The following is a 26,937-nucleotide window of genomic DNA, read 5'->3' on the forward strand; positions in this document are numbered from 1 at the left end:
AGTGGGTCGCCACAGTAAAAACAAAAAGAAAAACGTTTGGGAGAGGAGGCACCCCAGGGCTGCTTCTGTTGCCATGACAACGTAAACAATCGTGTGCGCCGCCATTTTGCTTCTGCATCACCCTGCCGTTAGGGCCGTAACTGAAGGGGTCCTTGGTGCTAGCGTCAAAAGAGTGTCTGCTCGAAAACAGCCAATGGCAGCCATGCGGAGATTCACCCTTGTGCTATGACTGCTTGCTCCATTGGCGACAGCAAAACAAAATGGCGCGCGCATGTGCATGCTTCAGCGCCGTGAAGCAAACTACGGAAAATCCGCTAGGCCCATCAGATGGCTCACTGCGTCAAGCAGCCAATATGAGTGTGCGCTGGTACATCACGATAACGCGTTTTTACTAGAAAACCAATGAACAAGCAGAGACTAGGGATTTGGTCATCCTGGCGGGACTGTATGACACTGCGCCTGTGGGGAGCATAAACACACAAAGTCTTGTGAATTCTTGGAACACCCACAGCACTTTTCCAGGTAGTGCTCAAGGAATGCATCAATTTGCAATAAGGGCCCTCGCAGCACTGTCTCAAGTTCAAGGCCCTTTCAAGCAGGTGTAAAAACACTGCAAACTCTCGCTACACATTGTACACATGCATAGTTACACCCACCTTCTCCTTGGTCTTGGTGATGAATCCAAGGCGCTGGTCTATATCTGCAATGCAGTAGTGCAAAAAATTAGCAACACACCGACACCGCTGCATGGTGGCTCAACAGCAATTTCATCAACACTGCAGTCACACCCCAGATAGCCACAAACATCCAATAGATGTACTGCAGTGATCCAAACATCCAGCAAAAAATGGGATGCCCTATGGACATCCTTTGCATGCACATACATCTAAGGGATGTACAATGCTGTCAAAGTGTTGGATGTCCAATGAACATCCATTTAGTTCGTTCGCAGACAAAACTTTGGATGTCCATGGAACGTCCATAAAGTTTGTACTTCAGACGTGCATTGTAGGCCCCTTAAAGCTTTCACATTGTCTACGCGTGCGCTTTTACGATTTTGATGTGCACAATGCTGCATAGTTGGAGCCTGTAGTTTGGTGCGACAATCGCGCGGTATCATCAGTGATCATGTGATGGATGTCCATAGACTTCCCATTCTTTTGCAATTAATGACTTCTATACTTCCGACTTTGGAAAAGTAATTGAAAAAACAAGGTACAGTATGTTTGGGAATGAATCGACATATATAGTAGAAAAAAAGTACTGCATGAAAATTGTATCAAGGCACTCTACCCTTGTTCAGCACCTCAAAACTATTTTAAACTGTGGCAAACTTCCAGTGTGGAAGTGATTGCGTGGCCCCCAACACTTGACACTCCATCTTGGAGACCATGTGTGTCAAAAGCATGCTGGAAAGCAAGGAGCCGGAAGCATGCCAAAAATTTTGCCCTAAATGAAAAACGATGTTTAAAGACGTCAGGAAAGTTAAATGATTTAAAGAGATTGTATGCAGCATTATTGTCCAACTATCAATTATTCTCACAGTTGGGTGCCTGTCACCATAAGCGCAGCCATTGCAATGGTGCAAAAGATCGCAAGATAGCGCTATGGTGTTCTAGAAGGGAGTAGTGGGCTCAGGAGCCAGAGCCCCCTATGCATTGCAGAGAGGCGGCGAGTGCGGACAGGATGCGGATTTTGGTGGCGGCGCTGTAGTCACGTGGGCTGGCTCCCTCCGCTGCTTCGCCATAGAATAAGGGGCTTCGCGTGTTTGTTCATGCATGCTTGAATCGCGACGTTGACTGTTTTTTGGTGTTTCAACCTACCGTTCAAGTTTGTTTCGTGTGCAGTCGGCCGAACACGTGAGAAGTAGGAATGTTGAAACGTCAACGGCAACGACACTGCTTTGCTTCCGACTATGAGACAGGATATAAGTGGAAAAAAGGAAAGCAGCCGTCGTTCACCATGCCAAAAGATGAAGAAAGACGGTGAATTTGGGAACGCAACTTGCACCACCAAGACAAAACCTAGAAGAAACATGTGCGGTTCATGAACTTCATTTCAACCCATCGTGTATTTTTTGTGCGAGACTATGTGCACATAATAAACGGTGAAAAGGTGCATACTCCACGAGGTAAGCCGGAGCTCCTGCCCAATGCAGTGCCAACGCTGCTGGCAAATGCCATAGTTACTTGTCAGAAAAGTTGGTACAGCCAAGACGACCTAGGAAGCGAAGCAGCGCCAACGTGACATGTTACAACAAAAGGTCCAAAGTGTGTGGTGATGAGCAATCCGATTGTCATGAAACGGAAACGGATGCCGATGAAGCTGCCGCGACGACGTCTCAACGTGAGGCCGGTGTGCCTGAGAATTTACTGGCTTTGAGTGTTCCCTCCATCTGCTGGAGTTGCTACCGTGTTTCCGATTACACTGGTGTTCTGTACTGCAAATTGAGGATGCACGCCAACCAAGAAGTAACATCAGAAAGGGTGGTGATCTTCTCGCCAGATGCGGAGACGAGGACGCTCGGCGTCACATATACAGTATACCTTTGTGGCCGAATGGTCGACCAAGGATACGTCACATGGGATGTGGAAGCCGAGAAAATTCTACAAAATGTTGACACATATCGTATCTGCAAAGGTGCATTGCAAACTAGCAGCATGTCATGGGCGGACTTAACTAAGGGCCTTGAGCTGCAGGTGATCACCCGTGAGGGCACGTACTTCAGCAAGCGCTGTGCTGGAAAAGAACCACCGGAAGGTATGTTTAACTGCTGCATGATTGTAATTATAACTGTCACGCAAATAATTTTTCATCATAGTTTTTTAACACCTGTACTGTCTGTTAGAACGGATCAGGTAACTGCCCCATTTGCTGTTTTTGGTTTTCAGGGTAAGCATGCATCTCCTGTCGATACCTGAGAAAGGCCCTTCTAATGCAACAGTCAAGGCTGAAGCGACAACTTAAGAAGAAAGTCTCAATTAAGGCACAGAAGCTCCGCGCAGCAAAGAATAGAATCAAATGACTGGCACCTCGCTCTGCAGCCCTCAAAGACCAGCCGATCAACATGCAGCAGGAGAACGCCTCAAAACCAGAAGAAGTCCTGCGAGCACAGATAGAAACTCTGCCTCTCAAGCAGCAGGAATGTGTTATGTACTGTTTCGCTGCTGCAAAGAAGAAAAATGCTAAAGGAAACATCTATTCAAACGATTGCATTCTTGAATGCATTCTATCGAAAATGAAACGCGCCAAATTGTACGAGCATCTTCACAGACATAACATCATTTCCCTCCCGAGCAACAGTACATTGAAGCGCTACCTGAGGCTCTACAAGAGTGGATTTGGGTTCAGCCACAAAGTGCTAAAACAGCTCAAGCTCAGAACAAAACATATGAACAGCATGAATAGACATGGCGGCCTTTTGGTCGATGAAATTAAACTGTCTGAGCACCTTATGGTAACTCCTTCAGGCCACATAGAAGGTTTTGTCTACATGGGCCCTTTCACGTCTGAAGGGCAAACTGTAACCTGCAACCCCGGCATGGTAGTAATGTTCGTGCCATTTACTGGAAAATGGAGCCAGGTTATTGGTGCATTTGCGACAAGCGCTAACGTGAAAGCAGAAATGCTTGCAAAAATATTCATTGAGGCAACAATTCTTGCTGAAGCAAGTGGACTCTTTGTCGATTTTGTTACGCGTGATGGCACATCTTGGAATAGGCAGATGTGGCAAATATTGGGAATTTGAGTCAAGTCAAACAATATCACCTGAAAGCTAGACCACCCTGTGGACTCTGCTAGGCATCTCCACTTCTTGTCCGATTTTCTGCATTTGCTGAAGTGCCTCAGGAACATGCTCCTCAAGCATCCTCTGAATACACCTGATGGCATGGTATGTGGCAAAATTTCATGTAACATGTTATGTTATGTTCATGTAACAAAGTCCATAATTTCACTTTCATCTTGTGGACGTTCCAGTAGAGTGTTATTTATGCTTCTAAGTACAATAACACAAATAAAGAGCTAAATGTCTGTTTTATATTATTTGGCCATTTTTTTCAGGTTTCTATCCAGCCTTTGAGGGAAGCTTTCAAGATTGACTGCACCAACATCACTTTGAAAGCAATGCCTGACCTTTCATCTGTTCATCTGCAGCCAAATGGTTCTGAAAAGATGCGAGTGAATTTCGCTTTTCAACTCTTCGGAGATCGTGTTATCAATGGACTCCAGTTTTATAAGGATAGACTAGAGGCTTCATGGGGAAGCATTGATGCTACACTGTCACTCTTTCGTTAAGCAACACAAAAATAATCCATGTTACTGTTATTCTGCATGATGGAACAACCCCATAAAAATATCTAAGCAATTGTACTTTGCATTGTTTTGCGAGAACATGGTTTACCTCACTTTCCATATGCTTGCTGATAATAAGCAGGTATACTGACTGTATTAAGGCGTCACATAAAATAAAATATAAAAATCGTCTAGTGGCAGCCCCTATTCCAAAAAGAATTTCCATTTCTGTACTCTTTCAGGACCATCAACTGCCTCATCAAGACGATGACATACCACTTTGCAGCAGAAGCTTTGCACCCCTGCTCCAAGAAGGCACAGACACTGAAAGACTTTCTTGAATTTCTTTCTTCTTGGCAGAGTCATGCTAAGGGGTAAGTGGATTTTTAAGCGATTCAACTGCAGATGGCCTAAGGGTGACGATATCCAGCACATTATCAGTGCTGGATTATGTTGTCAGCCAGGGATTTAGGTATGTTATGACATCCAGGTTAAGCCAGGATTTGCTGGAAAACGTTTTCGGTATAGTCAGGCAATCATGTGGGTCTAATGACCACCCAACACCAACACAGTTTCTAATTGTCGTTAATTGCCTATCCTTTTATAACCTTGCGAAAATAGTAGGCTCAGGCTATGCTGACATTAATGGAGCTAGTGGAGAAATGAGCTCTCTCCTAAGTGCACAAAATGCTCCATCTCAAGAAGCCAGGGTTGCTGCAATCGACCAGCTCATTGAGGAAGGAAACCTAGCTTCAGCCGAGCACATGCTTCGTATTATTCCTGCTGAGCACAGAGAGTTGGCGGAGCAGAAGAGCAATGACCGTCGAATACATTACATGGCAGTGTATGTTGCTCGAAAGTTTCTAAAGCGTTATGACTGCATGCCTTGCAAGGCCTTTCTTTTGGAAACCCCCAATACGAAAAGCAGAAACTCTGAATTCACTGTGACATGCGACAAGGGAGGGTTGTTATATCCTTCGCTGGAGCTTTTCAGGGCAGTGGAGAAGTTGGAGAACATCTTCACTGAGTTTTTCAGCCGAGAGAAACTCTGCAGTGACAGCATAGTGGATGTAATGCTGCTATTGAAGGAGAAATTCGGCTATGCCTTAGGCTGCAGCCAGCACTCAGATGCGCTCACAACAGAGTTGACCATGTTCTATGTGCTGACCAGGCTGCACTGCTATGTAAAAGGGATCAACCAATCGCGACAGGAATGGCTTAAAAAGAAATTGCACGCGAAGATAAGCCATTGCTCATAGTGCCTCTCTCGTAGCAGCCGTGAACACTGAAAATGGAAACAAATTGCATGTGAATATGAGCCGTTCCTCACAATGCCTCTCTCGTAGCAGCCATGCACTTTGAGAAAGGAGTAGCTGCCCATCTTTTGTGCCAATAAAGAGTTGTTTTTGGCCACCATGAGTTCTATTTATTTTGCTGTGTTACGAAATTTCGCTATCCCTGGTAACCACTACAACCGCATAATAGTGGCATCGCCATAGGATTAATAAACTCCCCAGCTTTCAGTGGATATATGCTTTCATAAACAAAACCGCACTTAAAGGAATAAAACCTCATCATATCAGGCCTCTGCTCCGAACGTGTTAGTACATGCGCCGCAATTGTTTGGCTCACTTGAACTTGTGAATGCGATTTAGTCCTGAACTGTATAAAAATTGTTAATGGCAAATGAATTAAGCAATTTACCCATTCACACATTTACCTCTTCTACGGTGTTTGCAAGCTTTTAGTTTAGAAATCAGTCGCATTGCAGTGCGGCCGTTAGTCTGCACTCGTTGGGTCGGCTTTATTTGCATGCAAGCTTGAAGAATGTCCGCCTTTCCAACTTTCTCTGTGCCTTGTCTTAATTTCAGAGGAAGTTTGCAGAAAACATGCTACGGAGCTGCGCGCTTTCTTTTTTCGGCATGACACCAAGTGCACACGGCTTTCTCTACAATGAAAATACTCAGAGTTTCGCGTTCCGTACAGCCCATGCTCTAGTGGCGCCATCTGCCGGCGTCGACATGAGATGCCACACCCGCAGGCTCTCCCTGACCCCACTACCCCTTTCTAGTTCGCTATAATAGCGCTAACCTTTCCGTTCTCGCAACGAACCACTTTTATGTTGCAATGCTGATGCTGCTACAATTCATTTCTTATTCCCAGCCATGTCTGCATTGGTGTCCGGTTGTCAGCAGGCACATGGTTTTCAAGGTACGTCGGTGGCTTGCTTTTGTACTTTCTTCCTTTTTATGCTGATAATGAGCGCTTAGCATGGGCCGGGAGAGCTGATGCACAATGCAAATGCCCAGCGGTTTCAGCAGTACCCTTCAAGGCATGTCGGTGGTATTTCTTCTCGGGATAGTATTAAACTGAGCCAACTGGTGCATAGCTAAGACTAGTTTGAACAGCTGAACCGCAACCCGAAACAAATGGCGATAGAGAAGCGTCATTCTTGTTTGTCTTCCTTTGTGCCGTGTTTCAGTTCATCTTCTCATACTCGTCCTGGTCTTTCTTTACTGTACGTGCTTCTCGCGGTCTGCAGGTTTTGTGCACAATAGCACAGCACGATGGTTTCACTAGTTCTGCCACACATTTTCGATAGTGGTGCTTGATGTTGTGAGGTAGTCACCGTTCGTGCATTGCTTTTCTTCTGTCTGCCGGTGGAGGTCTTTTGTAGTAAGGGCTGTCTGTAGAGCTATGTGATATTTTGCTCACTTTGCTGCTCCTCTGTAGGTTTACATAGCTCCTGTATATAGCGTGCAGTATTACGTGCTTGTATCATTTGTAGGCACAAGCCATGTACTTTCACGTGTTCTTGAACAGTCTATCCTTTTGCACATGATATAAAGGTTTGCTGTGCTCTACTGCTTGCAAGGACAAATTTTATTGCCAGTGGTACTATTTAAGCAGATGCCTTAGATCTGTCTCCATGATAAAGATGCTATAGGTGTCCATTTACACTTTAGGATTTTAACCTAATCACTGAATTTAGAGAAGCTGAAAACTGGTTACTTTACGCGTCTTAAGCTACCTTGTATATCTTACTCATGCATTCAGAAATGTGCCTTAACCTGAAGCCCATGCTTGATTTGGTCGAGATAAAGCCAGGCACCCAAGGAGAAACAGCGAGTGTCTTGGGCACGTTCACACCTGTCGTTACACTGACAGTCAAGCATGGGCTTCAAGTAAGGGTGAATATCTGAATGTAGGGTAAGTAATAAGCAATGTGTTTGCATAATTGTAAAGATTCTGTCCTCTTTTTCAGGTTTAGGATGCTAAAGCCAGCCAACAAGAGAGTAATCTTCCACATACGGTTCGCCCTCCAGCCCCACATAGGAGCATACCGTGTGCCTTTAGGAGTGCTGACAAATTTTCTTCCTCTTTTGAAACTGGTAGCGGTCTAACTTGTAGTCACAGTAATGACTACAAGGCTAAACCTCACAATCTTCAGCATCTAAAAATAATGTTCGCTTTGAAGTGGCAACCTTAAGATGAGCACTCACTGCAACATGCTTCCTTGGTAATACTGCTGTGCGTGCCAACCACTGCTGCTATGTTGAGCCGAGTGTATGAACACTAACCAGATAACGCTACAGAGATGTAGATGTAGCATCTCATCTCCAGCATCAGCTGAATCAATGATTTGGCCTTTTGTGGCACCTGATTGCATTTTAAGTAGTGCTGTACATTTTCTAAAATGTGGCAAATATAGAATCCTGTTACGTGACGTTGGGCTGAGTATATGGAAAGCAGTGAGGCAGTTAAAAGGAAAGGGCTGATTTGATACTGCTATAAGTGGCTCAGCACTCTGAGCAGCATGGTGTGGCCTGTTACCACTGCATTTGGTTGACGAGTGCATGCCAAGTGTGCTGTGCTACCAGGTAACCACTAACTGAAACTACATTGACATTCCTTATGATCCATGAATCTACATACGTATTGGCTGTAGTCTCACTCACATGGAAATATGGTATGGTTATTCTACTCAAGTAATTTATAGAGCATAACATATTTGTACTTGTACTGCACGTTTACTTATTCGAGGACAATGACTTCCTTGTCGAGTGAGAACAATATATTTTTTTTTTTATGCAGTAGCTGTGTTCCAAATTTTTCTCCTTTATGGAGAAGCTGATTTGGCACCCTTTTGCTGCAGGGTGTTGCCTGCTTCTCTTACAGAATTTCTCATTGTGCTAATGTATTGGTGATTTTCAGATTCATGGTTATATTGCGCTCAGTTTTACACAGACGATATTAAGGAAGGACAGGACGTGGACAGACGCAGTGCAAACTACCAACTGTTTAATACTGTCAAAGAATGCGCTTATATACAAGGAGATATGGCGCGGGCGGCATAAAAGATATGACAAGTTGACGACATGTGATCATAGTTCGGGTCAGGCATACATCATTCACTTGCACCCGTTCGCCCTGGCAAACTCGACCTCAGCTTTGATAAGCACGACAGACGGAGTGCTTACGCACATTTCTTTTTCTTTAGCTATCGCAAGCGCCTCCCATATTTCTCGCTCCGTTTTTGTTTTTGATGTGCCAATGACTGTGGTGCTTTCTAGTAGCGGAGAGCATTTGCATTGTTTGCAATGTGCAGCCAAGTTACTAGGTGCTGTCAGAAGCTGGCACGTGTATTTGTGCTCCCGTAACCTACCATTTAGACAACGTCCAGTTTGCCCGATGTATACTATCCCACAATCTAGTGGGATTTGGTAAACAACTGAAGTAGCACATTTCACGTACTTTTTCACGTGCTTAGTCTGACAGACCGTAGCACTACGGTTTGCCTCTGGATCCTGCGTTCACCCTCTTGCACATGCCTTTTAGTTTTTGTGGGCGGAGAACAGAACTTGAACATCATGGCGTTGGGCTGTCTTTTCTATCCTATGTGACAAGACATGAATGTAAGGCAACACCACGCATTTTTTCAATTTTTCTTTTTCCTGTGTTTTCTGCCTTTTCCTGTTGGTTCTGATTTTGGGCAACAAGTTTTCACAGATTTGCACCACCATGCTATTTGGGTACTCGCTGTTTCTTAAAGGGACCCTGAAACGCTTTTGACCATTTTCTACAAACATACTCAGTCGTTAGAGTAGGTCCTTCTGATCATTAATTGACACATCTAAGTGCTCCGCGTAAAGCGTGTAATTTATCATAAGGTTTTAAAAATGCACATCGCTGCCGATCACAGCACACTGCTCGGCGGAATTTCAAGCCGCCCCTACCCATATGACCGAAATCACGCATACGACGTCAGTGGGGCGAGCTATCCGATTGGCTGACCAGGGCGCGCGATCGATAATTTTTCCAACTTTATGGTAAACAAATGATTTTCGTAATAGTTGGAATGTTAGTTAATTTGTTTTTATGAAAAGAAAGTAACATAAAGAGAATGCACAAGAACAATTTTTCAGTACACTTAAGCACTTCCAGCACACAGCAAGTGTGGTCTGCTTGTGTTACAACGTACTCCATTTTGACGAGAGCTCCACGGTCAGAGTCGGTCTTAGTCTTTTCGCGAGCAATATTATTCGACTTTGTTGCCTTGTGGACTGCAAACGTAGCGACTGGCAATATGTCAAGCTGCGGCATCTTGTCCCTCTGTAAGGCAGCGTACGAGCGAACTGGCTGCTGCGCATCGGACTGCCGCTATTCGATCGGCGCCAGGATTTGCGCGCTTGTGGCCGTCACTTTACACCGGAAGATTACTAACGCAATAGCGTTTCGCGAGTCCAGTATTAGGGAAAACGCAAGGGCAAGGGGACAGAGTCTGGCCGCTTGACTGTGCCGTAACGGGATGAGCCATGAGATGAGCAGAAGGGCAAATGTGAACGGTCTGCACGGTGCAGCCACCTGGTGGCACAGAGCTCAACCATACACAGTAGCAGCAACAAACAAAGTGTACTCTTTTTTGCTGCTGGTGTGTATTTTTCGCAGAAGTGTAATCATCAACACATTTTTATAAATGTTTAAAATGTTTTACACTTGGTTAGAGCAATATTAGCACTATGTTTGGCTGGTTAAGCGCCGCGCCAAGAAGTGTATGGATCGTGCAGACCGATCAGGCCGCTCACGTACATCTACGCTAAAGTTCCTTTATCAGCTTGAGTTTATGCTTCAGTCATTTGCCGAAATTACCAGCTTGCCTGTGGTTACTGTAATACGAGACACGTTCGACGCTACGACAGAATGCTCGCAACGCACGCTGCTTCGATAGCTCTCGCTTGGGGTCGACAGCCAAGCGGCTAGCGGAGAGGTCTCACGTGGGAGGGGGCGAGCTCCAAAACAAACGGAAGCGGACGATGTGACGTCGCATCGTGACACAAACCAGTGAAGGCGGAGCTTAGGCCCACTCGCTCGGCAAATGAGTTGAGGAGGAAAAGCATGGCTAAGGAGGAGGGTAACTTCTAATCGCTTGTAGCTCCATTAATACGTAACGCTTCACTTAAATTGTGGTGCGAATGTTCTACTTAAGCTGTACCCTACACGTCTACAAAATTTGTCTGAACCGTTTCAGGGGCCCTTTAAGCGGCTTACTTGCAAATCGATGCTCTCCCTCAAAGCATGGCGGCATGATTTTTCAATTGCTTGACTGATGCAAGCCTTGGCGATGCCTCTTTTATGATTTTAGAATGGCATGAGTCATACCTCAGGATTTCTTTTTCTCCTCTAGTTTTGCAGCACCAGCAGATGTGGGAGCGCAATATAACCATGAACGTTCACCAACTAGCCCCCTTCATTGCTTTACTAAAGGCTTTCAGATTGTTTTTCCTATAGGATATATTGCCCTTTTGGGCCTTCAGCTGTTGCTATCCTTTATGTTTCACTAGGTTGTTTCTATTTCTTCTTTTACTGAATACAAGGCTAGTCAAATAGTGCTTTGATGTTTCCATATGTGAATTTTGTTTTTGTTCATGAGAATTAAGTTTGATAATGTGCCATTTGTGTTTTGTTTTACTGGATAGCATTCAACTAGCACTGCGCTGTGAGAAGTGCTCGTTTGCAAGCATTGCTTTCAATGTCTCATTTTGTTTATCCTTTAGTATGTTTCTGCTTAGCTGTTATGCAAAATTAATATTTTTGTATTGGTACGTGTGTTAAGTGCTCATTGTACCTTTCAGAAACCAAGAGATGACGTTATGTTGTATTTTTAGTGTTCACTTTATGTTCATGAGGCAAGTGCAGTCTGCCATTGTATTTCCCTACAAATATTGTGTGCATCATTACGTACTTGTCAAATGGTTGATACCAATAAGAGGCTTCACAATAAAAAGGCTGGTGGTGACAATTCTAGTTTCTCTTCACTTAGTTATAGTCAACGACCGATTTTTCGGCCCCTCTAGAGAACGTAAAAATGTCAGAAAATTCAGGCAGTCAGAAAAAATGAATGCATGCAAAACAACGCAGCTTTCTTTTCTTTTTTTCGCGGACTTAGAGGGTAAAGGGCGAAGTACCAGGCTTCCATAACCCTGCCAAAGCATCAGTGAAGTGGCTATAAAAAGAGGCATTCAAAAACTCTGTATGCAGCCGACTGCCGGTTTATTATGTACATGTGCATCGTCGGGCAGCTGGTGTTATTGCCGCAGTGGCTTGAAGAACTTGTTGATTGTTGTTTGGACGGCGTTCCGGTTGGATGCGATCATATTCGCCTCGATCTGAACAAGGGTCATGTCAGCACTGTACACAGATGAAAGAGTCAACAGTGCTCGCGTCAACTCGGCGCTTGTAGGCGGCGCAGGCATTGGCTCCTCATTTTTAACATCGGAGTCTTCCCCAACGGTACTGCTTTCCGTGCTTCAATGCCATTGTTGAGGACGACGAAGACGGAGTGGGAGCCATCGAAGGCAAACGAAATCCTCAAGTTGCGAACAGTGGAGTTCGCTGACGAGCGTCAAAGCACCCAGGCCTAGCGTTGCAGAGCACACTTGACGCAACAGCACAACCACACACCACACTAGCCAAAACGTGGCCTGGCAAACAAACGAAATGGCGCCGCTCTGGAAACTCCACCGGAGGCGGAAGTGCGGCGATGAACATAGCCAGCGTGGCCAGACCAAATCGGTGTGTGACGGCTAGATTTGGCTAGTTGTTCAAAGCGGTGATATGCTTTGGCTGCAAGTCGATTTCCTTCACAAGGGCGCTGCGCGAGGAGCCAAAGGACCTTCCGTCGCATCAAAAAGTCTGGAAAATTGGACGGCGGGGAGTTCGAGCATCCGAAACTTCCGATGTCCTTATACATTGATTCTATGGGGCTCGTGGCGGTGCCGCGAAGATGTCCGAAATATCAGGCATGTCCAAAAGTTTGGGCGTCCGAAAATTCAGTCGTTGACTGTAGTGCCACTTTTATTTGTTGTCCCAAACAGCCCAGGACTGTCCGAGAAGCTGCATATACGCCAATAATCACTGGTTGTAATAGCGTCTCACATCTCAAGCAGTCTAGGGCAGTCTGGGACAACAAATTGAAGAGGCCCAGTGCATGCATGCATAACGAATAAAAGAAACAGCCAAAAATAGTACAATGGATGTCCTACGGACGTAAGTGTGGTTAATATTAAAACATGCATATTGCATGTTTCTTGTCGTCGATGCACGTGGACACCCCGACGAAGACGATGAACGCTCTGGCTCTCAAGCTGTTGGCTGAACTGGCCAGCACTGCAGTTACCTTTTGTAAATTTACTTTGTAAATAGTCTCCAGTCTTAATCCTTTGTTCGCATAACAATATGGATATCCATTAGATGTAGTAAATATCTATTGGATGTTTTGGATATCTATTAGATGTAATAAATACATCTACAGGATGTTGTGGACGTCTATTAGATGTTACATATATCTAGCGCTGACGTCCCCACAACATACTACTTACATGTTCCGGATGCATTTGCGATGATCGATAGTACATCCATGCACCGTTTTCTGGATAAATCTGGATATCTAATTGACCTACTGAATCTCCAAGGTTTACCATATTGCTACGGGGTAGTATTCCCACTGACGAAGAGCCGAGTCTTCCTACGTAACAATATTATGCACATCTAATGGATGTATCTGGCAATCTGGGACAGGCAACAACAGCACTGTACTGCACATGTTTCAGGAGTGACAAGCGTAAAGAAAGAAAGACGAGGAAGAAGGAGTAAAGCGAGCGCGTGGAGCCGCCATCTTGGAGAAGGGGCGCGCGCAGGGAAGGACGTGGTGGCCGGGCGCAGCGTTCCAGGAGAAGAAGGCCAGAGATAGCCTCTCTGGGTCCTGCCCCAGTTCCTAAGCAACACATCGACGTCCTGCCCAAGTACCAGGCTCGGCGAGCAGAGGTCCGACGTCCCCGGAACAACCGCTGGCCCAGACCTACCTGCCAGGACACGTCAGCGTTTACACCGCTGAATGTAGACACGCGGAGGCTGGCTGCAACTAGTCACCGTCCCGTCTAGGGTACTAAGCTGGGCCGGCGCGCTCCAGGAGCGCCAGCCAGCGCGAGCCCTGCTCTGCCAAAGCGCGACAGCTCCTCAGCGACCGTGCCTTCGTCACATCGGCCGGGGCATCGGTGATGCCGGACACCAACGACTGAAGACGACCAGATTACAACGGACCACAGACAGGGGGACACCGATACCCGCCTCGAACAGAACTAGTACTGTAAGCGCCTCTACTACAGCGAATAGACGATCGCCGCACAGACGTTAGTAAACGCGGTAGTGCGAGTGGAAAGCTTAGCAAGGGAGGACGCATTCCGTGTGTAATAAGTGTTGAATCTTACCGTGTGTTCCTGTTGCTAAAATAGCCTATCGAATGAATGTTACGTGTGTGCTGCATCTTGCGATCGTGTGTTCCTTCTGCCCGCTCAAGCTAGCGTACCAGGCGTTAACGTATGCGTGACAACATGTAACCGATAAAATCAAGTTGGCTTGCATTACATCAGACACATGCAAGCTATGAGTTTGTTCCCAATGCGCTTGCGCTAGATACTGCACAGACAGCCTGATACGGATTAGCCAAATAATATTTATAGAAATAACATGCCCAGTCAACATTAACAAAATCTAGACGGCCAATTTTGAGAAGGCAGTTATTCTACCATACTCACACAATGTCTCGTGCCACCTAAAAAGAGATAGGAGAGACATGGATTTGCTGCACTGTTTTGCATTCCATGCAACTTAAAAAAAGGAGGCTCAACAAAAGGTGTTACATAGTTTTTTAAAACACTCATGCACGAAATCAGGTTAGAGTCACAAAAGCATGTCTAGCAAGACTATGAAGACCCCGCAAAATCGTGCAACTGTCCTCCCATAGCAGAGCTGCATACTGATGATACTGCAAGGACAAACAAGTTCACAGAGGAAAACATTCATCGACTATTACAATTCACCCTAATGCAAACTGAGTGCCGCTCCATTCACATTTTTATTTTGGTACATATTGTGGCAAAGCCTTTAAGAGAGACATGTAGCATAGTTGTCAATCGTTGAAAATCTTATCTGTAGGTGAAGCGCATCAGATTCTATACATGACTCATCGAAGGTCCCAGTGTAATCGCTGGTGTCGTGCGGATTCCAGAAACCATTGCACAATTTGTGTTGTGCATCAGTCAGATTACAAAACAATCACAAACGATTACAATGGAAAAAAAGCATGAACGAGACCAAACCAAGCAAACCAAACAAGCGCGAGCGGGAGTTGATGCGAGCAGATGACAGTACAAAACGAGCAGTCCAGCTAAGACCAGATACGAGTACGCATTGAGTGGTCATGCAGGTCCACATGACACCAATTCTCGTGTGCATGTCACTGACAGGGCTGATCACCACTGTTCGAGCTTGCGTCTTTTATCTCCCGCTCTGCATTCGCTCTTTCATCTTCCGCTGTGCTTGTTCGCTCATTTATGCCGCCAACAGTGCTCGCCACAGGAACAATGAGTAGCTGCACGTCAGACAACCAAGCGAGTGCTAAGCATGAGCACTTCCTGCGCTGTTGATGTTAGCAATCTCCTAGGAAACACAGCCAAAACTGATATGCAAAAACCTGTTACTGCAAATTATTCAGGGCATTCCAAGACATGCTAGTATAAGTCCAGGCTACATTCTTGGTCTCGTGATTCTGACCAAGGAGGAGATAGAGGCTGCTCAGCAGTAGTACATGGAGCAGGTGACAAGCAACTCACCTTGGATGCTCTGGGAAACCTGGGCGGCAATCTCTACCAGTGACAGGGGCTTCATCCTAGAACAACCATTCTTCAATCACCACACCGGGGAGTGCAGGACACTGCTGCCAAACCTTCATAATACAGTTAAACCTCGATATAACAAAGTAGGTAAAATCAGCAATTTGCTTCGTTATATCAAATTTTTGTTGTATTGAAATTCGACCTTTTATGCAAATAAGTAGAGTCACCGATCGATTTTTCTTGCACGGAAAGGGGCGACGGAATCTTTACAATCATTGGGCAATCAAAAAAAGCAAATTTCAATGAAAAAAAACTATTCAGTTTGGTGAATTTGGGAGCCGGCAACAAATGATATGGTTTCATGCCACAATTATATCTTCTCATAGGAGGTATGAATTAAGCGAAGCCGGCAACACTTTCGAGGGCACTTTGCCCCTGTGGCTGATAGCATCGCCCACACTGGGACGACGCCTGGTTAGCTCAGATGGTAGAGCGGCTGCCCTGGAAATGCGGTGGTCCCGTGTTCGAGTCCCAGACCAGGACAAATTTTTCTTCAACAAGGCTCTTCTTTCAAGAAACCCGTATGGGTTACCTTTGTAGCAATTGCTACTATTGGGTGAATGTCTAATCTTCCCTTTATTAATTACTTCTCTCCACCTAGCAGGTTTCCGCAAAACTATTATGTCAAACTCTCGCCTCTGCTTCAAGTTGTTGATGCATTCGACTTCGCCCTACCGTCTGCTAGACGCCTGGTTAGCTCAGACAGTAGAGCAGCTGCCCCGGAAAGGTGGTGGTCCCGGGTTCGAGTCCTGGACCGGGACGAATTTTTCTTCAACTACGAGGCTTTTTTTTTTTTCGAGATACCAGTATGGGTTTCCTTTGTACCTACTGCTACGATTACGTGGATGTCTCATTTTTCCTTTATTATTGATATGGCTTCACTTCGGCAGTCACTCTTGTCGCACGGCGCGCGATTTAAGAGGTGTGTTTGTAAACAGCCACTTCTAATTCAATAATTTTTTATAATTTTTTTTTTCAATCAAGCTTGCCCACCTGCGGATCAAGAACTGGCATAGGACCGACAGCCGACACTACACCTTCAGCGACGCTATGTCAAGTACCAGCCCGGCGAAGGTGTTTGGGTTTCGACTCCAATACGCCCACGAGCAGTTAGCGAGAAGCTTTTACACCCTTATTTCGGACCCTACAAGATCATATGACACATTGCCATGGCTTCATTGAGCGTTGCCAGTGGCTTCACAGTTTCTTTCAAAGGAAAGGCTTCAGACCTGTGGCAGGGACAACAGCGTAGGATTAGTAGCTTGCGATGTAATTGAAATGGTCATTTGGTCTGATAGCACATTACCCTCAATGCCTATATGGCCAGGTACCCACTGTATTGACACGTGTACTTGTTCATCTTTTTCAGGTGACCACTTTTCACTATCTAACAACTGTTATTGCTCAACACGGGACGTGCCCGCAAATATCGGAAGTTTCTCAAATGTTATCTATGGTTCTTTTTGCTGTGTGTTGTCACCGAACCTTGTGTAATCCGATTTCATGTATGCACAACGCAAATGGGGTAGAACTTTCTGGAAGACACATGGGCACCAGCGATTACTCTGGAACCTTCGATAACTGATGTGTAAAACCCGACGCACTTGACGCACCGGTCAGATTTTCGCCGATCGCCGACTGTGTTCACCGCTGTCGCCGTTCTTTGAGTGTACCCTGTTTTTGAGGGCCCAAGTTCGCCCAATAAAACGCTAGTTTGATCCTTCCTAGATTTGCTGTTCTCTTCGCCATCACTACTATGTGACAATATAAAGACATGCTGTTTAGATATGCAGTTAAACCTCGATATAACAAAGTTCAATTCAACAAAATGCTCGATATAATGAAGTATTTAACATTTCATAACCTCTTGTCTATAGGACACTACGTATTTCGAACTACAATATAATGAAATGTCACTGCTGCCTGCCAAGACAATAAACGGAAACTTCCGCAGAAGCAGATGGTCAAATGTTTGAATTGCAAGTTGCTGCTTGCAAACGCACCTCTCAAGTCGCATGCTGCGCCATAAGAGTAACTGCCAAAGTGGAGATGCGTCATGTTCCGTATAAAGCCCAAGTGCCATAAGATCCTATCGCGCCCCACGCACTGTGTGCTTTAGGTGCGAGTGAAAGTGTGCAAGCGAGGGACAAGAGAGATCGTGGTTTCCCAAATGCTGCCTTCTCATGCGAGCAAAGGGAAAGGAGGGGAGGAGAGCAATGTAAAAAAAAAAAAGGGCGCTCTGTCCCATCTCCTTCCTTATGTCATGTGTGTTTTCGTGCTTAGTACCCAAGAGGAGAGCAAACTCGCGATAACACAATCAAGCGCACGCGAGGGGGTGGGGGTAAGTTGATGTGCATGGCTGTAAGCGTGACTGAGCACATACGCAGCTGCGCACCCTGCTTTAGAGGTAATCTGCCACATGGGAAAAGAGTGGGTGAACCATGAAAACGTGGCACCATGTAAGCTGTCTTACCGAGCGTTTAGTATTGGAGGTTGCGTAATCTCGAGTTTCGGTGACCCATTGGAGCAAGAGGCAGACGAAGCATTCACTCAATGCTGCCAGTGCTTTTCCTGCTACAAAATTAATTACAGGACTCGGAGACAAAAATTCAAGTATAATTAAGGACTTTCAAGGCCCTGTCACAGTTTCTTCGAAGAGCGCAGAGCAGCACACCATGTAGCAATTTTTTATTCACAGCATTTCTAAACCACTATACTTGTACTAACGAAGTCAGTACAATCGGCACTTTGTTATATCAGAATTTCGTTATAATAAAATTCGACCTTTTATGCAAATAAGTAGAGTCGCTGACTTTCTTTTTTTGCACGGAAGGAGCGTTAAACCTTTAGAATTATCGTGCAACCAGAAAAAAAAAATTCACTGAGGAAAAATAACTTGCTGTATTTGAGAGAGTGTGACCAAAGATACAGCTTCACGCCGAGTTGACGATATCTAACATAGATGGTATGGAATGAAGCCTGCGGAGTTTTTGCGCTCACTTTGGTGGTGGTTGATAGCATCAACTACAGTGGCATAGCACTACAGTAGAACCCACTTATAACACTATTCAAGTGCCACGAAAATTCCATTGTGAGAATCAATATTTGTTATTTATTTATTTATTTTATTGTACCCTCAAGACCGAAGTATTACAGAGGGGAGTGGGTAAAAAAAAACATAGACAAGTAAATAAACAAAGCAGCAATAAACAACAAATGTGATTAGTTAATTGCTTCCGGGAGTGATGATGTCTGATAAGGCCGAACGAAACTTAGAGTTGTCCTTGATTGTGACAACTGCGCCGGGAAGGTGGTTCCATTCGTGGAACCACCTGCAACCTGGTTATAACAGATTTGTTATAACCAGGTCGCACAAAACATCACAACAGGGGATGGTGTAGCTGTTCCGAGAAAACTATAATGGTGGAGAGGCCAGTTCTCCTCCGTATCACCTTCCTCTATCCGGCTTCCGATTATGTTGACTCGTTGAGCTGTTTAACACTGTTTCCTGTGCACCCTGATCGGATGTTGTTAAAGGGACACTAAAGCGAAACAATAAATCGGTTCAAACTAATGAAACATTGTTTCAGAACCCTGCAGGCAGTCATTTAAAAAAAATAGTTTGATTACTAGATGAGAAAATGAAGGTCCAAGTATCAGTACTTGAATTTTGTGTCGAAACCCCAGCACCAGTACGTCAGCGTGATGTCAGGGATACCAAAGTATGTTTTCACATTTGGGCCGCGTTGGCTGAATAAAGGTCCCCGAAACTTGCCATGTTTAATATTTGGTTCCTTTAGAACACAATGTGGTCAACCTGTACCGCTATATATAATTAGGAAGCCCTAGAAGATGCCATAAAAATCCATGACGTCACAGCCCCCAGGTTCGGGAACTTAAGTAGGCCTCACCACCCGTATTTCGTTCTTGTGCTTTTCCTGGCTTACCAGACGTCTTATCGTTGTAAGAGTGGCGTTTTGGGGGTTGTAGAAAGGTAATTTGCTGATGCAGAAGAAATCATTTTTCACTTTAGTGTCCCTTTAACAAGGCACGGCTGTCGGCGTTCAACAATGGCACTACTATAACAACTACAGACAGGGGTCACGGATGGCAAGTAACATACAAGCTCCGCTGAGGCATCGCTTTGGTGGCCCCAAAAACGTGCATTTTAAGAGGTGCGGGAAGAAATCCAGAAGAAAAGCTGGGGACGTGACTGCCACAAGCATCTCGTTATGTATTTCCTGCTGGCTAGCATGAGAAAACTGCACGTCCATCAGCCTTGCTTGCTTTACGCGAAGCTTGCCAACATCCTTCTCCGAATTTTTTCGGTCCCTTGGAGTTCCGTTTATTGAGAGTCTACTGTAGATAGCGTGCTTTTTGGTATTGCATGCTTCTTCGCAATTTCTTGCTTAGACAAGAGTCCGGTGTCCACTTCCCGCAGGATATCACTCTTCTCTTGCAGTGTTTTGGCGCTGCGTTTGCCGCAGGCACACACCATCTTCAAGTCAGTCGCAACTTTGATCCGACTGTGCCACACCACCGATGTCCACCAAAGCGAACGTTAGCCGAGGCTTCACACAATCACAAAGAATCGCGACGGCCGGTAGCTCCTAAGCTGAAAACAGATGTGCACAACCGATGAAGACTGCCGAGACAAAGATGCTGAACATGTGCTGAACACGCTGAACAAGATTTGCAAAGCCTCCGAGATTCGTAACAGGCAAGAAGTTTTGGAGGTCATGTAGAACAGACAGGAGGCAGCTGCTGCTGCCTTCTGGCCGACCCCGTGCCAGTTAGATTTTTCCCGATTTTGCCTTCTCTTGCCGTTCTCTCCGTTCCGGAGGTTCCGGAGGCAGCCTTGTGTGTAGGCAGTAGGCTTGTTTCTCTGGCCATGTGCCAGGCGCCAAGCCGCTGGCACAGTGGTGCGTAGTTTGAATTATCCGCGGCGGAACCTTCTCACGTTTCAAATTAACAGACTTTTTTATACATAGACTTCTGTGGAGCTTGGCCAGACCAAATCGTACAGTTCGAATTATCCATAAATTCGAATTATTGAAGTTCGAATTAACGAGCTTTCACTGTCCTCTGCCTTTTAAGCGAGATGAGATAGCTTCACTTTCTTTAAACCATTTCACTGTCACGGACGTACCGGTATGTCTTCGCGCTTCTCCCCCACAGTGTCACTGACGTACCAGTACGTTCTCTATCGTGCGTTCAAAATTTCGCGCCTGAGCGCAAAGCTGGCGCGCCTGGACTGGCCACGCCATCTGTTGACTCTTTCTAGAAGTTCGCATTTTCACCTCGACCTGTGTTAGTACATGTATTGAAGAGTACGGTGCGACTGCCACTCGCCCCTCTCACTTTGCTGAGTGGCGCGGTGGCTCCGCGTTCGCTGTATATCATGCGTCGCGCACGTGTGGTTATGGGTTCAAGGGTTGTTCTGCCATCTCCACTGGTTTGAAGGTTTTTATTTTTCTTCTGTTGGTGTGTCTGCTACGGCGCATGAAGTTCAGAGGCACGTGCCGTTGCCTCTCCGAAAAGAGTGACTCGATTGCTGCTTTCGCTCTCTCGCCGCACCCTCGCTTCCGACTTGCAGCAGTAAACGTAAAGCCCTTCGAACTTTGTTTTAGCCTTTTTCCATCTCCCTCTGTCTTCTTGATCACGCAACGTCCCATTTCCCTCTATTGTGCGGGCGACTGAAAGTGCATCCTCCCTGCGCATGGTTACTTTCGGATGGCTGAGTGCGCGGGACCTTCATCTGCTCATTGGAGCGGTGGCTCTTGCGATTCAGAATACAAGCCGAGCTCGGATTCGGACTTGGACAGAGTCTCATGCGAGGAAGAGGCAAGTTCCACATCGTCATATTCGGATGTTGAAAGGATGTTATAGTCAGGCTGATGATGATGATGATGATGTTTACTAACAACAGCTGCAGAACAATGAAATATGCATATTGCATAGACTATGTTGTTTGTACACCAATCATAATAAAAAATAAAATGCTATGTTCATTCCCTGTTATGCTCGTTCCTTGAAACCAAGCCGACACTGGGGGTGCGTCACGGCCAGAAAGGTCCGACAGTGAAAGGGTTAAGGGAAAGGTGATGTTACAACCTCAGTTTCGGTTTCACAGTGTTTTTATCACTAGTGCCACACCGCACTCAACCTTGTAAGTTTACTGCACCGAGTTCCTGTTTCCATCCTTTGAAATAAGTGTCAGTCTTTGTTTGGTTCCCGTTGGAAGAAGTCCTCTTTCCTTCTGCAGCGCTCCACACGCCGGTCGGTATGCCCACTGAGTAAGCCTGTCCCTTGGCCAGCGTTGTCCGACAGCACACGACTACATCACTACATTTCCCGATTAAGTTTTGTGCAGTGGACTGCTGGTGGTTTTCGTGCATGTGCCATAGATTATTCTTCATTATTTCCAGTAATAAAATTCAGTTGATAGTTGCAGCATTGTTCCACTGTTTCGTACCTCTGCTATGTTGTGGTGGGTTTTCACCTTCAATCCTGTACGAATTGGCCCAGCTTTTGACTTAGGTGTTCCTCACCTTCGTCTTGCCTTGGCTACTCTCTATGTTTAATTGCAATCATCAAAGAATGGATTTTCTGATGCTATCATTATCAAAATATGACAAAACAATTTGTAAACTATGAGAGGGAGTTATGCAGTTGTGGAACAGTGGAAGAATCTCCCTATCACATCTGCGCAGTCCAAACTCAGCTAATTTATATATATTTACACTGGCAAGGCGAAGTTTGTGCAACAAGCATGGACAGGCAGATGGCTGGTCTATAACTGTCAATCAATCCACTGCCTATAACTGCTTAGTGCAGTAACGAGAGCTTGTTCCAACAATACAGCAACAATGGCAAGAGAAAAGTGCGGCCCTGAAGTTACGAGCAAACAAAACAAAAAAAGAGTCGGCCACTCACTTGTTTTCAAATTCTGAAATGAAGTTCTCGTACATCTGAAAAAAAAGAAGCCAAAAATTAAAACCAAGTACTAGCGTTCCTAACTAGAAGACAACCCAATCGCCAAAGCACTGCAGCCCAGCAATCTTTCCCGTCCAGTCTTGCTGTCTCGGTACCCGACTCCCTTCAGTAACAGGCAAGCTGCCCTATTAGGCCCACCACCTGCCCTGCCCGTTTTTGGTGTTTCATTGCTGAAGCTTACTTTGTCAGCTTTAGTCTCGTCATTAAAGAACTTATTCAAATCTAGGCCAGCCCCGATTTTAAGCCAAACCCTGAAAGTTCGAGGCCAGAAAAAAGAAGAAAAAAACTTGCGTCGAATGTAGGCCGAACAAAAAAGCAAGGACAGTGTTCACAAATGGCAACGGCCAAAACGGCCTTTACTGAATATGAAAACGCCGAGCTCATTCTACATTGCTATCTTCCTTATCGCTGTCATCACCTCGTTGCGGCCAGCACACACAAAAAGCATAGCAAAAAGCCCGGCTTCAATGTTTTACGATGCCTCTGTAGCTGGCACAACTTTTCGTTGGCTCCAAACATCACCTGTTTGGAGCCATCATGATCACGCCACACTGCACACCTCTATGCCGATATGACACAGTTCAGAAAGGCGACGTCACTCGTATACTTCAGTTGGCTACTGGCGAAGCGAGTAGCGGCTGCAATAATGACCTTTTTAGATGGCACTAGTTATGCACCATATTTATCAATTTCAATTAAAAACTGGAACATTCTTTAAAATCCTTCAATGTAAGCGAACCCTAGAGTTTGATATAGGATTATTTGAAACAAAAAATATTCGCCGAGATTAAAATAAATACGGTAAGTACTAGGGACCGGTTATGCACTTGGCGTTTAAAACAATTTGCTCAGCACGTGGATCCTCATTATGTCCGTGGCTTGTGCGCAGCTCACTTTTGTTTCCATGCCAGGCTATGTGAACACTACTTCAGCCTACCGAACCCTATGACGATAGATTAAAAGCCGACCCACACTCAGCGTTTTTACTGGCATCCCTTGGCATTGACACCGAGAGAGACAAGCTGAAATCCCGAGGTATAGGCCCGCCAGATCTCGCTGCCGGAAGCAGCTCAATGAGAGGAGAACAATCGGCACCCAGCCATGCTGCTGGCTACTTTTGCAGACAACTCCCACTGCAGCCAGTTCAGACGTGCACCATTGTGGTGCATCTGCAAAGGCAGCCACTCATGCCTTCATATGCACAGCAGCCTAGAATTTTTTGGGGTGTCTGACATAGAACTATAAATGAGGCATAAAAGCCATAATCAAGAATATTTCTAATAGCTTACTTGAATTACATGACACACTGCTTCAGGTTAAGTTCAACTGGTTACATTGTGTGACCCCAGGCTGGCGCGCTGGTCAACGTGTGGCTGTGCGACCGACCCTCCTCGCTCACGCGCCACCACTGAGAGACGGTTGTACATACGCTGAATGTGGGGTGGCGTTAATGCTCAAAAACAAAGCTTTACTAAACATAGACACTGTACTACTAGCCCAATGACATCGTAACACCTCATTATAATAGTGTCACTAGTACTCAATCCCCGATCGATAATAGGTCATTGTAGGACGGAAGAAAATGCCGCTTCGCCATGCTTACTCTATTCTTATATTAACTGAATAGAGTTAAAATAAAACCAAGAAAAAAAATCAGGCGAATACTATGCACTGTAGGAATAGATGTAAACGAAGCTTCCCATGTTGTTTGCTTTGATTGATGACAATTAGTGATGAATTTCTTCAACGTTCAGTCTAAAATGAGAATGGCAAGTTGGTGTTAAACATTACCTCACGTGCGCCACTGCTGTTTGTCTGCATGCCACAGTGAACACTCAGGGAGACGTGTTTGCTACAGGTGCTGTTGTGCGCCATTGTTCATAACATCCAAGAGGATTAAGCATTGTCATTGCTTCACACAGCACATCGCATCCTGGTGTTAACAGCGCAAAATGTAGACGGCCATGTATAGACTGCCACGTATCATGGCACAAGCGTTAAACTTTATTTGAATTTTGGGGCTGTACATGCGAAAACACCACTCAGATTATGAGGGACGCAGTGGCGAACTTCCAATTAATTTTGATCCCGGGGTTTCTTAATGTGCACCTAAATTCAAGTAAAGAAGAAATTTTGTACACGAGAGTACAATAAATCTAAAGTACACAGGAGTACACGGTCGAGATTGAACCCACGACCTCGAGCAATGCCATAGCCACAAAGCTACCGCCACTGGCACAAAAGTATTGATTCGATGTTCAGCCACTTCCGTAGTGTCAACTAGATGCCACTGTGCTTAAATGTAGCTTTGTGCCTGCACATCCTACATCAGTTGCTTGTCTTAACATATTTGCGCAGTGTTGATTTTTCAGAAATAGCAGAACTGTACTGTACATGCCTTGAAATTAAATACATCCAACTCGTCTGCAACCGGCTGTCATGTCTAGTACTAGTAGCGTTTCTTTGTCTACTTGTGTCGCCTTTTTCCTCGGCCGCCCTCCCCCCATGTACGCAAGCTGTGAGTGAAGAGTGACAAGGCTGTTATTCACTTGTTTCACGACAGCGTCGATTCTACCCATTCCCTGCCTCTTCTCTACATCCCCTCTGGGCTGCTGCGCTTTAGCGCAGAGGTAAGTGCTGCACTTTCTGCAATGCTCTCGAGGGGTGTCACGGATAATTACAGTAGTCAGGAGGGCACTGTGGCGATGCCCAGGGAGCACCAGAGATCATTGTAGCAATACGATGGAAAGATCCAAACGAGCTTCTTGCGTTGCCTTTCCCTTCTGCCACGCCCCTGCCATGTATACGCAAGCTCTGAACCATCTCCTCACATGGCATGCAAGATAGCAGCACCAGTGGGAAAAGTCGAAGGAAAAGCCAAAGAAAGCTTCGCCTTGAAACTTCGTTTTCATTTAACCTTATGCTGCCTGTGCTCTCACATTTTGGGATTTTTGGTATTGCATAGTGCTGTGATGGTTTTGCTGGCTCACGAAGTTAATGCTAACTGCAAAGAGCAACTTTTGCTGCATCCATTTCATGTATCTGGCTGGTTTCTGGTCACAGATTCATGTTATAGGCAAACAAATCATAGCACCAGAGCTCAGTTGCTGTTACTCAACGATGGTCACAAATGTTAGTGGAGACACGTACAGCGTCACACTACATCAGTGGCAGTGTCAAAGAATGCTGCCCATTCAACTATAATTTTCTCCTGAACTAACCATTTTATTGGCACAAAACAAGTGCTTATAAGGAAATGTTGAAATGGTATATAGCCAGTCCATGTCGACTAAATATTTCCAATTAGCGTCCCTTTGTGTCCTCTGCGATCTGTGGCAAGTTATCTCCATATTTGCTGAATGTCTTGTGCATAAACCATAGTGTACCAAGATATTATCAATTCATCTTCCTGGTCTAGCACTCTGCGTGCAGTGAATGTATACATTATTCCTTCCTATTGAGAGAACAACAAAATACAGCAAGCTCTCCTCATAACCAAGTCACTGGGACAGGAAATTGATTTTATCATGAGCCTATTTTGTTAAGACTAGGCAAACTGAAAAGAGCCAGTGTAACATAGGATATACACTGCAATGATGTTGGAGTTTTATAGAATGGTTCTCAAGACAAAAGCTGCACTCAACAGCAGCGACATAACAGTGGCTGATGCCCGAGAGCCTCGTTTGCCCATATTCGCCACTCAATGGCAGGGTGGCCTTCACAGCACTCTCTCGTAGGTTCATACCGCAAAGAAAACAGAAGTCTAACAAGGCCTGTCATCAGCACAAAGAAAGCAGACAAGGACAGGCACCAACTAACACCGTGTGTCCACTCTCTTCGCACCGGCTGAAATGCGTCCTGCCAGCATGAAATGCGACATAGCATGTTCTTACAGTTGCAAAGACTGCACAGCGCAGCATTTCAGCATGATATGGTCACCTCGGTGCTAGAAACCCTTGCCAAGGAAGCGCGGGGCCCATCAGAGCTCCGCCCAAGCGTAGAGCCGCAACGTCGTAGACCTGTTACTATCCTGTACTACCACCAAATCTCCCACCGCCTCAAAAAGGTGGCCGAAAAATGTGAAGTACCGGTAATTTTCACGACACCCAAAAAACTGGCGGGCATGTGCAACATGGTGCAGGGTAAGAACAAAAGAAATGAATGTCATATCAAGCACGTCGACAGGTTCGTCCCATGCAGAATAGGGGTAGTGTACCAGATACCTCTCGCTTGTGGCAATAGCTACATAGGGCAGACGGGACGGTGCCTAAACGTCAGACTGCAGGAGCACCGCGCAGGAGTAGAAGGATTGGCGGGGGGTGGCAAACTGGCTGACCATTGTCGCCACTGTCGTAATTGCACGCCCAGGTTCCGTGACACTAAAGTCTTGAAGATGTTTGCATCACAACTGAGC

The 26,937-nt window shown here is 45.5% G+C and overlaps 1 protein-coding gene across 1 annotated transcript in view; it reads right to left on the minus strand.

The window, feature by feature from the left end:
* The window catches only part of LOC135901683 (26S proteasome non-ATPase regulatory subunit 13-like), a 100,377-nt gene that overhangs the window by 59,851 nt on the left and 13,589 nt on the right, over positions 1–26,937 (minus strand). Inside the window, exons 3-5 of the mRNA XM_065431528.1 lie at positions 22,464–22,498; positions 15,465–15,520; positions 657–700 (exon numbers count right to left, since the gene is read on the minus strand). Of these exons, the coding sequence (XP_065287600.1) occupies positions 657–700; positions 15,465–15,520; positions 22,464–22,498 (135 nt within the window). The remainder of the gene's footprint in view (positions 1–656; positions 701–15,464; positions 15,521–22,463; positions 22,499–26,937) is intronic.

The sequence above is a fragment of the Dermacentor albipictus genome, unplaced genomic scaffold, assembly GCF_038994185.2.
Source record: "Dermacentor albipictus isolate Rhodes 1998 colony unplaced genomic scaffold, USDA_Dalb.pri_finalv2 scaffold_16, whole genome shotgun sequence".
Classification (NCBI taxonomy): Eukaryota; Metazoa; Arthropoda; class Arachnida; order Ixodida; family Ixodidae; genus Dermacentor; species Dermacentor albipictus.